Source organism: Thermobia domestica, chromosome 7 (assembly GCF_964235325.1).
Source record: "Thermobia domestica chromosome 7, izTheDome1.hap1.1, whole genome shotgun sequence".
In the NCBI taxonomy this organism is placed as follows: Eukaryota; Metazoa; Arthropoda; class Insecta; order Zygentoma; family Lepismatidae; genus Thermobia; species Thermobia domestica.
In genome coordinates this window covers 236853615-236866424 of record NC_137460.1, presented here as the reverse complement: position 1 = coordinate 236866424, position 12810 = coordinate 236853615, and the positions used below count along the sequence as shown (strand labels likewise).

Here is a 12810-nt window from a genome sequence, read left to right as displayed (position 1 = left end):
TTTTTCAGGCCGGAGTATCTGAAAGCCAACTTCGTGACCGAGACACTAGAAATTTTATTTATGATTTTATCAACCGCCATGGAGGCATAGAAGCTGTGAAAAAGGATATCCATAGTACGCCATCATTTGGTGCTCCACCTCCAGTCCCTGCGAGGACTGTGCAGAGCAGTGCGCAAAACAGAACAGCCCCTCCTCCTCCTCCACCACCCGTTCGCACTACAGGGGCTCCTCCACCGCCTCCGTCAATGCCTCCAGTGGCGTCAGCTCCCAATTTGTCATCCGCTGCAGCGTCACCGCCTCAGCTACCGCCATCGAGAACATTGCCATCGCTACCACAGGCTCGACAGCAGGATTATTCACCCAGTAATCAGTTTACACAAGGTAAGGCTTAAAGTATTGATATGCTCGTTTTTGACCGTTATTTTTATATTCTCAAGGTTATGAAGGTTGTCCATATGAAAGTAAGACATTTATAATTCCCTCGCTGCTTCTATGAATAGAATATTATGTTGACACAGCCTAGCAGTATATAAAGAAGAAGCTTTAAGGACGGCATTAGTGTGTTGTTTCTACACGGTGAAACTAGTTGACTACGTATGGTAGTATAATGGGGTTTTACAAATATGTTCAGAAAGCAGTTACTAATTTTTTCCCCTTGTAAAGTGTTAGTGGAGCCATAGTTGATCGTCATATATATGAGGAATATGTATGGAAATGAATATGTCATGCAGTACAGTCAGTGGTGCTATTCTAATTTTTGAACATATATAACACTAAGGCCCATCTCCTGAAGAAACCTAGACAGATAGAAACATCAAACCTTTTGTAACCTTCAAGGGACATAAAGGACAACATTATGCTGATAAGGAGAACTAAGGGGGTTATGACGGGTAAATACAAAATTTTAAATAGCAACCCCCACCGTGTAGTACCTCGTTTGAAAGATAATCACGTGTAAAGACCAGTTTTGGAAACTAAATGTCGCTAGCGTGTTCCTATCCAACATGGCGGTCATTCGTAAATACGATCGAAGTACATTCCACACATAACACTAAGGCCCATCTTCTGAAGAAACCAAGAAGGTAACTTCAAGACTTTTGTAACCTTCAAGATACATAAAGGGCAACATTATACTGATAAGGAGAACCCCCCCTCCCATGAGAGGGTTATGGGGGGTAACTACAAAATTTTGAATAGCAACCCCCACCGCGTGTACCTCGTTTGAAAGATAATCACGTGTAAAGACCAGTTTTGGAAACTAAATGTCGCTAGCCTGTCCCTATCCAACATGGCGGTCATCCGTAAAGTACGCTCCACACGGTGTAGTTACCCCACGTAACTCCCTCAGCATTTTATTACGGTATTGAATTGAAATGTTACCAGGAGGCTAAACAAGCATGGCAAAAGCCACAAATGCGTTTGGTGCAAAAAGGACGTAAACTCGCTTACGCTCTTATTACATCAAACTCCTCAATTGTGGAATACAGAATATATACAATATAAGAAATTGCTAGAAAAATAGCAACTTTTAAAAAACTTTCAACAAAAGTTGCCACTGCTGCGTACCTCCAAGAAATAATGATCATTACTATTATCGCAACCTCAGTTTGTTCATTTTAACTTCAGGAAATAAATAGTTCATAAGTCACTGTTTATAATATTTTTCATTGTACTATTTAATTGTGTGTCATTTGTTTCCAGCACCAGTGCCTCCCCCGCCACCAATGATGAACGCCAATGTGCCACCACCACCACCTCCGCCACCATCGACGCCTCCACCACCCACGCTAGATGTTCCGCCACCTCCCCCAGGTTGTCCACCACCACCAACCATTGATACTCGATCTGCGCTCATGGAAGCCATCCGAGAAGGCAAAGCATTGAAGGTATGATATTTCATTCATAGCCTAACACTTTATACAGAAACAGATTTATGAGTTATAGAATGATTGTGAATGTTAGATTTGATTCCAGATGGTGAAACCAGTCTCCGATAATTTAGGGCAAATCAAAATGATTGACTTGATCTCAGAAATGTATTCTGTGAAATCTAATATACATATGTTATTACGAGACATGCGCTTCGAAACTTTAACTTTGAAAGTATAGTTTCCATACAGTATTTCCACTTTCTACCGCTAAGAGTCCCAGCGAACATGAAATGAATTGCTGATATTGATACAGTATGCTATAAAAGATTTGGCACGAGATAGAATATCGGCTTGATGTGTGCCGTGTTACGCCCCAAGCTGCTCACATAGAACACATGTCTCACAATAACATATGTTTATTAGATTTCACAGAATACATTTCTGAAATCGGGTCCATCACTTCGACTTGCTGTATAACTTGAAATCCAACCTTCTAATATATGTTAATTTCTAGCAAAGTTGTTTAATGTGCTATTTCTTTGTTTTTTTCTTTTTTCTTTTTCTTTTTTTGTTTAGACAATTTGAACCCCACCTCCCCCCCAAAATAATCACCTACTAATAATAATAATTGCAGAAATTTGATAAGACATATATATATTCTTAGATGCATAAGTATGCTAAACCACAACCTCACGTAATTGGAGAGACTGTGCAGCACTCTTCTATATGTACTCATGATCTCCGCTCTTAGTACTAATTATATTGAATCCATTATAGCTCTCTAAGAGCCAGACTTCTTGTACAAACTTCTCTCGCATCTACATTTACATATTCTTTCAAATTTATTACGAACAAACTATGATTAATTTGTAATCGTGCGCGAGGAACACATTTTATATAAGGCGTCCAGAAAATAAGTTTCTCTGGGGCGATAAGCGCAAAAAAGAGACAGTGATCTGAAAACATTTTATTTCCTACAAAGACATCACAGGTGATACCACTGGAATTCAGACACTTGTCATACCGTGGGATCAACTTTTGTGTTAATCTTTTCCGTAAAAATCAGCCACCTGGTGCTTAAACCAGTTTTCCAGTTCCTTTGTTTTGTGGTCGAGTGTCAGTTGTTTCGGCACCATTTTCCACACAATTTCTTGAAACCCAGGTGTGTCGTTACAATTTCGTGCAACAGAGTTCAGGAAATCTGTGGGAACTGGCTGCTGGCGAGTTCGGTTATCGTAAAGCGACTGTTCTCCAGAATGCGCTGCCTCATCAGATACACAAGGTCCTCTGCCACACGAGAGATGGCCGCCCGCTTTTCACCGTATCATGAACACTGTCGATGTTCAGAGAATTGCCTGCGCTAACAACTACAAAACACTAGAGACTAGAACACTGGTTCCATTTTTTTTCATCGTCGAAATAAAAAAGATGATCCCATGGTATTACAAGTGTCTGAATTGCGTTGCTGAATATGTTGAAAAGTCTGTAACAAGAAATACTTCAAGGTAACTGTGTCTTCTTTCTGTTTACTGCTCAACGGAAACTTACTTTCTGAATACGCCTCGTACTTAATGAAAGTATACTAACCTTGTTATTGTTCTAAATTTAAAGTGCTACAGATAATTTCGATTTATACTAGTTTGATGGAGGATGTAATATGGACGAGTTAAGAAATTGAAGGGACTAGAATGTTCTATGGATAAAGAAGGAAACGGTTATGGCAAATTGTAATTACACTTCACAGATACATTTTCTAAATAAACACCAATATCTAACAAGGTTAGTTGTTTTCATCGTTGTAATATGGCATTATATTATTCCTTAAAAATAATAATCTTTCAGTACGATTAATAGTAAATTCGATTTCCTCCCTCCCCAACGTTTTGAAAAATACTTAAAATATAGACCAATAACCCTCTATATAAAGGTTAGACATTTGTAGGTAGGAACGCTGTTGTTGAGTCAGTATCGACTCTACAGCATGCTGCAGTATATGTATGTTAGTAAATTCGTTGACTGGTTGAAAATGGGATCAGAACTATGTCTGGGATTTGTGCAGTGCATTGTAGAACTTGCATGAAATACGGATAAGCTCCACATTTAATACTTGTATTGTAACTTCGACCTAACAGAAACAGTATATAAATAAAAAAAAAAATATATATATATATATATATATATATATATATATATATATATATATATATTCACATATGAAATAAAAAAAAATATTGTAAAAAATTTGTACTAAGGTATTTACATGTAGTTTGCTTCTAACATTCAAGATATGATCTTTAATGTTCGTGATAGTGACAAATTATTTAAAATATTTTTACAGATTCTTCATTGTTAAATGATTATTCTTCTAAATCTATTTCAAGAGAGAGAAAGGAAGAAATTCCTTTGCATACGCAATGGTATAATGCAGGAATTTCAACGTAGTTACACTTTTTTTTTTTTTTTTTTTTTTCCGAATATGATTGCACTTCATCGTTATTTATATGAAATAATTGTTTTATCTCTAGATTTTCTTTGTAGACTTCCAAAGTATGCTATACATTAAGAATGAGGTGTCCGTTCGTCTATAATTCTGCCTGTTGCCAGGTCCTGGGACTAATGAATTTTTATTTATTTATTTATTTAATTTAGGTTTGGGCATAGAAATGTTCCTCTCACGTTTCTCATTCACCTTCCTCTTTTAAGTCCCAATATTTTCTTTTATTTTTCAAATCATCGATCAGTTGTACTCTTCGTCTTCCTGTTTTTTTTTCTTTCTTTTTTTCATTCCTTCTATAGCGGTATGAAGAAAACGTCCTCTCCTGTCCGGTTTAAAACATTTTTTTGTTACTCTCTCTCTGTCCATTAAAAAATTAAGCTATATGCTAGATAGCGATAATTGATTTCTTAATACGGATTCCATGTCCCAAGAATAGGTTCAGTCTTCTTCTTTATCCCTTTAGTGAAACTGGAAGTGGAGTTGATTTTTTTTAGTTTAGCGTCCCTTTCAGCAGCGAGGCTATATGAGACGTGGACCTACTGATTAACGTGGAATCCAAACCACATGAGCTCCCGCCGGGAATCGAACCCGGGTCTCCCACGCCAAAGGCGCATACGCCAACCGCTTAGCCACGAGGGAGCTCAAACTGGAAGTGGAATAGAAGTCCAACTTCCGGTTTAAATATCGATAAAAACGGTAAGAGGTGGCGAGGAAGATTTAGATATGGAAATCAACGTTCTAAGAATAAATCACATTTCGATTTCAATATTGATCGGCATAGAGCAACAACGGTAGTAGATTACAAGAAACGTTTCTATAGGGTAAACCAAAAGATAGGTCGACAGTAAATGATAACATTTATTTTGAGATTACATATACAGTTATATGAAATTTACGTTATGTTAGATTACATTTAAGTAAAGTTAGGGATGGCATTTAGTATCTCCCCCAACTCCTTTCATGGGTCCAGAACCGAGTACCTTGTTTTTGTCTAAATTGTGATAAAGGTAAAAGTACAAGGGTAACTCCCTTCGCTAGCTGTCCCTAGCTCAGCTATATTTGTAAAGTAAGTAACACACTGTAAATCTTATATCTGCAAGATTGGAGAAGACTAAATATCATCCAAAGTTAGTTTTAAAAATTTAATATAATAGAACACAAACACCATAGTCATAGTAAACACTTTTGATTGTAGTAAGATTTGAAGCTTTCCTGGAGGCGTATATGATAAAGTTCTTCTCGGGCAATCAGCCAGGTGAAAACTGGTGGATAGGCCAACGTTTCGAGAGCTGTCATCGTTCTCATTGCCCTGATGATGAGAACGATGACAGCTCTCGAAACGTTGGCCTATCCACCAGTTTTCACCTGGCTGATTGCCCGAGAAGAACTTTATCACTTTTGATTGTGTATAACCTCAACACAGCTCTGTTCTGCATACTGTTACATACTGTTCGTTCACCCTGTGCATGTGAATTCATCATAGCTTCTGTCGTTTGCTGAAGTAGAAGTGAAGAGAATCTGCTACACTTCTAGTTTAAGTATTGATTCCAGTAAACCTTTTTTTTATATATGGATTCACCACCCCCAAAAGTTGATTTCATCTTTGCCATCATATCTCTATTAAAACCGATTTAATAACTTCCGGTTTCATTACGAGATCTCCAGAATAAAAACTGTAAGAGATACATGGAAACATTTTTTTCTTTCTTTTATATGTATTTAGTTTTCCGAAGATAGATTTCATTTCCGCCTTTATTCCTGTATTGAAAGCGGAAATTGTACAGATTAGTACAGTGAAACCTATCAATGTTGGCCACCATCGGTTCCATTGGAAAGTGACCAGCTTACGGAAAATAAGCGTGGTTGGTGTATTTTTGGAATAGGATTTCTAGTATTACTTGATTGTAAAATTTTAATAAGCAGTGGTACGTCAGCTACTTTTAAATAATGTATATAGAGAGTAATCACAACAATAACAATACAGTACTAGAAAAATTACTGCAGTATGTTTAATTACTACCTCTTGTTGATGAGCTACAAGTGTTTCCCTCGGAGCAAAAGATGTTCTGAGAAAATCTTAAGGGAATTCATATCTCAAAACCTCCGCTGCCTTTCGACAAACCGTCAGGTGCCAATAGTTGACAATTGAGACGGTTAGCTTCAACCTTGAGAATTTTCCGGAATTACTAAAGCTCCCCATTAATGAAAGGAGGCGATATAGCTAATGGTTTTTACCAAAACAGACAGGGTAAACAAATACGTACAACCATTTTGTGAATTTCTGTACATGTTTTTTCTTATTTCACATCATTCTTCACCCCTTTGTCAAGGTAGGTTCTGGCCATTGACCTGCAAGAACAAATCGAAGGAATCCATGCTTCTTTGTCTCCAGTTACAAATACAGAACATCTGCCTCTCATATGGGAATACAAACGAATTAAGAAAAATAACAAAATGGTATTTTGCGTGGCAAAGATACGCAGGTAAAATTATCATTATCATCATTGTGTAAACATTGCTTCAATGTGGCCAACTTCCAAGATAGGTAGGTAGCCAACTTACAGAGTAATAAGTAATGAATGTCTCATGGAAAAATGCAGGTTCAAGATGAACCAAGCCAAGATAAGCAGGTGGCCATGTTGACAGGTTTTACTGTAGTTCTTATTTCAATATCGGATTCCCATAAAGCAAAAATGGTAATCGAGACTGATTTTTTTTTTTTTTTTAAAGTATGTATAGATTTAGCGTCCCCAAATTAGTTTTAATACAGTATACTATTTGACACATTTTGATAAGATCAACTAAACACACCCCTATAATTTCCTAGTGCATATTATAAGTGAGTGCGAGTTTTATCTCCGTACTTATCCTTCTGTTGAAACCGAAAATGGGAGTTTGAACCACTTTTGCTCCCAATGTAGAATCTCTACAAAGCAAAAGTAGTAAGAGATAGTGAGATTTTTTGTTTGTTTGTTACGAATTTAGCTACCCAATAACAATATTTCCATTTCCACCTTTTCTCTCTCTATTGAAACTTGAAGTAATCCATATATCGCTTCTTGTTTCGATGTATCATCGTAGTTTGGAAGTCTACTGTAGTTTCACATTGCGAAACTATCACTTGTTTTTAACTAATAGGAAGCCATTTATATATATGTATATTTTACTGCTTATCTGTAACAGAAAAGTAATGTAGACTTTATGTTGTAGCACGTAGAGCCGGATAAGAAATCAATTGGTGGCAATGATACAAGAGGAGAGCTTTTGGACCAGATTAGGCAGGGAGTGGAGCTGCGTTCGGTAAGTAATTTAGTAAAAAATTATATGCATGAGTTATCCACAATAGTGGAAACAGATCAAACTATCTTAAAATCGCCGTGGAAAAAGTTGTTCACAAATGAAAATCGGGGGTAACAGAAAAGTAATGTAGACTTTATATTGTAGCATGTGGAACCGGATAAGAAATCAATTGATGGCAGTGATACAAGAGGAGTGCTTTTGGACCAGATTAGGCAGGGAGTAGAGCTGCGTTCGGTAAGTAATTTGGTAACAAATTATATCAGGTATACAGTTTAATAATTAGAGTTATCCACAATAGTGGAAACAGATCAAAATACCTTAAAATCGCCGTGGAAAAAGTTGTTCACAAATGAAAATCTCAATATAAGGATCTTATATAAGGATTCTCGGTATAAGGATCTTACAATTATAGGATTTTGCGCAAAATTAAAGAAACTTCTGAGGTTGCTCGGGAGATTTGAAGAAACCATCGTGAGGTGTCATTGAGTGTGTGGTGAAGAGTTAAAGGTTTCTATTTTTGTAAACAAGTTACAAACATAGACAAAGGGTATCATGAAATTGTGTTATATAGTATAGTGAAACCCGCTAACATTACTCTATTTAGAAACAAACATTGGATTTTTTAAGAAAACTCTGCTCCCGCACAAGGAAAAAAAAAAAAAAAAACTACAGTAGTTGCGCCAATAATGTCTCCAAGTTCACTAGCTGTGCGGATCGGTGGGACCGGGACTCCAAACTTTTATCCGCTGGACTGTCACTTGTGGCATCAATTGGCGAGGATGGTCTATAATAAATATATTACCCCAGTGTGCAATCTCTAAAACAATTTCTTGCCCAAAGGTGAAGCTATTATCCTTTCAAATGGTACATAATTTTATATACACGTGGCCCACTTTGTTGTACTTTGATGTACTTTGATGTACTTTGATGTACTTTGATGTACTTTTCACTTTGTTGTACTTTGATAAATAAATGTGGCAAACTTAATATCTCTAGCCGTACTATTTTTGTAGATGAGAGACAGAATTTATGGCAGTACTAAGTAAATACTAATGTAAAAATTGGGTGATTCTTTCAACAGATGATGAGATTATCATGTACTTAACAGCTTTTTCTTGTCGTTTATAAAATAATTTTCTCTTCCGTACATCTATAATATTCCTAATGCAACATTATCAATTTTTAAATTTAAATAAAAAATAATAATAATAATAATAAAAAACTTTCAGTGTGACAGAATCCTAAAGTTCAAGGTTTCTCTAGAATGTAACATAACATATGGTAAGCATAGATATTCTGCATCCGCGTCTAGATGTTTTCTACTCCGTCAACAGATGGGTAATTACGACGGGTTAATGCTTGTTTTGAAAGTATGTAAATCTGTTACGTGTATATAATGAATTACTAGTAAATAATGAAAACACTCATATACCGTAAACGCGGGCTACTTGGACCCAATTTTGCAATAAATTCGTTCTTTCGGCCTGTTTTCATCCACGAAAACTCCAAAGTTATTGTCATAACTCATATTAAGTGGAACTACAGGCTTTATTGTGCATATCCAGGACAGTTTTAGTTACATATATTGAAAACAAAACACAGGCGATTATTGTAAAAAATGGGTCCAAGTAAGACTCACGTTCGGGCTACTTGAACCCACCCCCATATTTTCCTACAGAAAACCACTGAAATCTGCTCTGAGACTAAGTAGGACGTAGGTGTTCCAAGAACAACACTTTTTATTTACTGCAAACCACAAAGAGAACATATTAAGAGGCACTATCAAATATAATGACTGTAATAGCTGATTACGTTTTCTTCTACAGCTGCACGAGCCCTTTCTATATTAGCAGCGAATCTAGTCGTTGACTGGAGGTGCAGTTTCTAAAATAACTTCACCCAATTTTGACTGGGAAGATTGTCTTAGAAAGCAATGACAGTTCTCCCATGCATGGCTAAATAGGACTTCACAATAAATCTGAAATCAAGTTAATTAACGAGGAATCCGAAATCACAAACTTTATCAAGATGACTAGCGAAGGCTAATTCTTCTTCTTCAGTGAACACTTTCAGATGGTCCGGATTCTGCCTTGACCTATTCTTTAATCTTCTTTCTATGGTGGAACGACTTATCTTGAAGTGAGCTTCTGTTTCTTTTCGCGACATTTTCCCCGAAGTGAATTGCTGGTAAACATTCTTCAAGCTGTTATGAAAAATCAGCATATTTTCGACCTGAAGGCAATCTTTTATATTGATGTATCATTTTGTACCGGTATCCTTAAGGAAACAATGAAAAGTCCTTACTTGTGTGACACGTGACAACAGACCTTTATTTTTCATTGATAAAGATAACAAAGGATGGGGTAGGATAAAGATAACAAAAGATGTGGGACAAAATATCCATGTTTTCCAGGTCATATGTACACACTTCATATATTGTATAATGCAATTACGCACACATCTTATTGTATATGAGAAAGTTTACCATGTCAGTTTCATTAACCTATAAGTGTTTACTTAGCATTGGTTCCACTTCCTTGCAAATAGTGTCCACACATAAAAGTTTGGCGCTCAATAAATACACTCTTTTCGTCAACGACCTTTCTCACCAATGCTGCTCAATCGTAGCCTACCACAGAACTAGTTTCAATGTGTGTACGCCTGCATTATGACCCCATCTAACGGATCTAACTCTGAACTCACTCATTATTGCATTGCATATGGGACTTTAAACGAGTTTTTGGTATGGGTCCAAGTAGCCCCTTAAGGGTCCAAGTAGCCCGCATTTACGGTACACACTTAAAAAAAAAGTATATTCTTTCGCTAAAACACTTAGTGACAAATGGAAGAGAAATAATAGTAGAAAGAACAAAACTAGAATTAAAGAACAGCGAAAAAGCTGTGAGCGGCCAGATGGGCAAATTACCCTGTATTCCAATATAGTTTCTGCCTAGACGCTCCGGTTTCTATTGTTTCCGTACATCTTTCCCTTGGTGTCTAATGAAGCGTTTAGCGAAACAACTTATAGTGTACTTTTCTTAGTGTCTGAAATTAGGTTTTCACTATTTCTGGTAATTGTTTATTGGGTATTTTTTTATTGTCGCTTCGAAATTCCTGTGTTTCAGTTTATATATATACACAGTTCCTTATTAGTTTAATGGATAAGGGATAAAATGGGTGACCTCTAATTTCTAGCGAGGGTAAGTTGTTGGCGCTCTTTATGTGATGTGGATGTGGTGAAAGTGGTAGATGTATTGAATGTGTGTCGCGAGGGCCAAGTCCAAAGTGATGATAGCCTACAAAGCTCACGGCAAAACCTCATCAGCTGAGGGGAACAGTGGTTGGAAGAAACCCCTTAGTGATAGGATCCACAGGGATTAAAACCAATAGTCACGTAAAACCATCGTGTAACTGCGGTGCAAGTAACAGAGGAACTCAAGTAATATAGTTCATTTCAAAACATGACTTCCTCTGTACCAGGAAACATTCGTAGAACTCACCGGCCGTCATTTCCTTAACATTGAATAAAGTACAAAAATTCGAAGAGCGACCCTTAATGGAAGACCTTCTTTCATCTTGCTGCTATATCCCGAACCGAAATTCAGCATCCTTTATATATATATATATATTAAAAAAAAAAAAACCTTTATTTCGAAATACACTATACCTCTCACCTGTGTTGACAATCAGAGTCCGCCGCGAATTATGTGACATGATCATACGAGGTCAGGTTGCACTGACAGAACCCTTGATAAAGGAGAGAACCATAACACTTCAGCATCACCAATAGTACCGCGAATATGCAGCATGGGCCGCTGATGACTGGAAATCTCTGATATGGTCGGATGAGTCACCATTCATCTTATTTCCAACAACGGGCCATGTTTATGTGTGGTGGACTCCCAAAGAAGTATATGATCCACAATGCCTCCGCCCACCCCTAAAACATTGCGGCGGCTCTGTGATAAGAGTTTTGTGTTGGCACTGACTTGTCACGTCACTACCCATTATCATGTTGCCATTTTAGGGGATTATATGCGTTCTATGCTCCAGATGTTTCTGGGCAATAACGGAATATTTCAAACTGACACTGCACCCATTCACACAGCTAGAACGGTCACAGCATGGTTTGAGGATTATTGGAATAAAGTTTCTCTATGTCACCCAATCCCCGAATCTGAACATAATCGAACTCTACGGTCCGTTTTGAAAACAAGAATCGGGGCAAATTCCGGCTCCATCGCCTTACGGAACTGTGGGATGAACTGCATTCAGACTGTTCACGAGATCTTATGACTCCATTCCACGTTGCATCATAGTTGTTCTGAGGGCGTAAGCTGGTCCAACGTCATATTAATCGGTGCACATTTCTTCAGGTGTTCCCATTAGATTGATAAGGATTTGTTTACATATTCCAGTAGGTTATTTTAGAAAGACTAGCTGAACCTGCACTCTCTACACAGCGCATCATTCGCATATGAGCATGAATCTTCTTGTCATTCCCACATCTGTACATGCTCTTTTACAGACACAAGTGAAACACGTCTTGGTAAAAATCGGCAAGGGGCACTCTAAAGGGGAGATTTTTCGAGTATTTTTCCAATATCTGGCAACGTTTGCAAGATTTAAACCTAGTTCTGGTTGGAGTTTCTAATTCATGTATGATCAGTGTTTTCTTTCTTCTTGCATACAGTATGTAATAAGCAAATACATTACCACACAATTAATTATCAGAGATATATGGTGTTCATTGGGGAAAACACTCCAAACAATAAAGATACATCTTACACTTAGGGAGAAATAGTTATCCTTCGGTTTTAATTATTATTTGGGCATGAAACAAACGCCTGAGAGATATACTACTCCCGTATATAATTATGTGGTGTTGGAATATATAACTCGTAGGATATGATGCTTTACTTTTTTTTAAAAAAAAATTAAACACTTCTAGAGTACTCCCAAAAAATGTAATAAAGAAATAACGGCCATTTTTTAAATATTTGATTAGAACTGAATAATCTACTCAAAATTTGCAATCAATCATTGAAAACGGGGTCTTTCTAGAGCCTATAGTTCCCGAGAACTCACTGTCGAAAGGATTGACTACAAACATAAACTTTTCTTGATCACAAACATATAAAC

At 37.0% G+C, this 12810-nt stretch overlaps 1 protein-coding gene across 6 annotated transcripts in view; it reads left to right on the top strand.

Annotated features, from left to right (window-relative positions):
* Nucleotides 1–12810, top strand: part of WASp (WASP actin nucleation promoting factor) — a 65249-nt gene that overhangs the window by 37685 nt on the left and 14754 nt on the right. For 5 of the 6 annotated variants that reach the window (XM_081766015.1, XM_081766010.1, XM_081766012.1 and 2 more), the window contains exons 6-9: nt 9–381; nt 1702–1886; nt 7579–7668; nt 7813–7902. In XM_081766015.1, the coding sequence (XP_081622141.1) occupies nt 9–381; nt 1702–1886; nt 7579–7668; nt 7813–7902 (738 nt within the window). The remainder of the gene's footprint in view (nt 1–8; nt 382–1701; nt 1887–7578; nt 7669–7812; nt 7903–12810) is intronic. The other variant, XM_081766016.1, reaches the window with a different exon arrangement.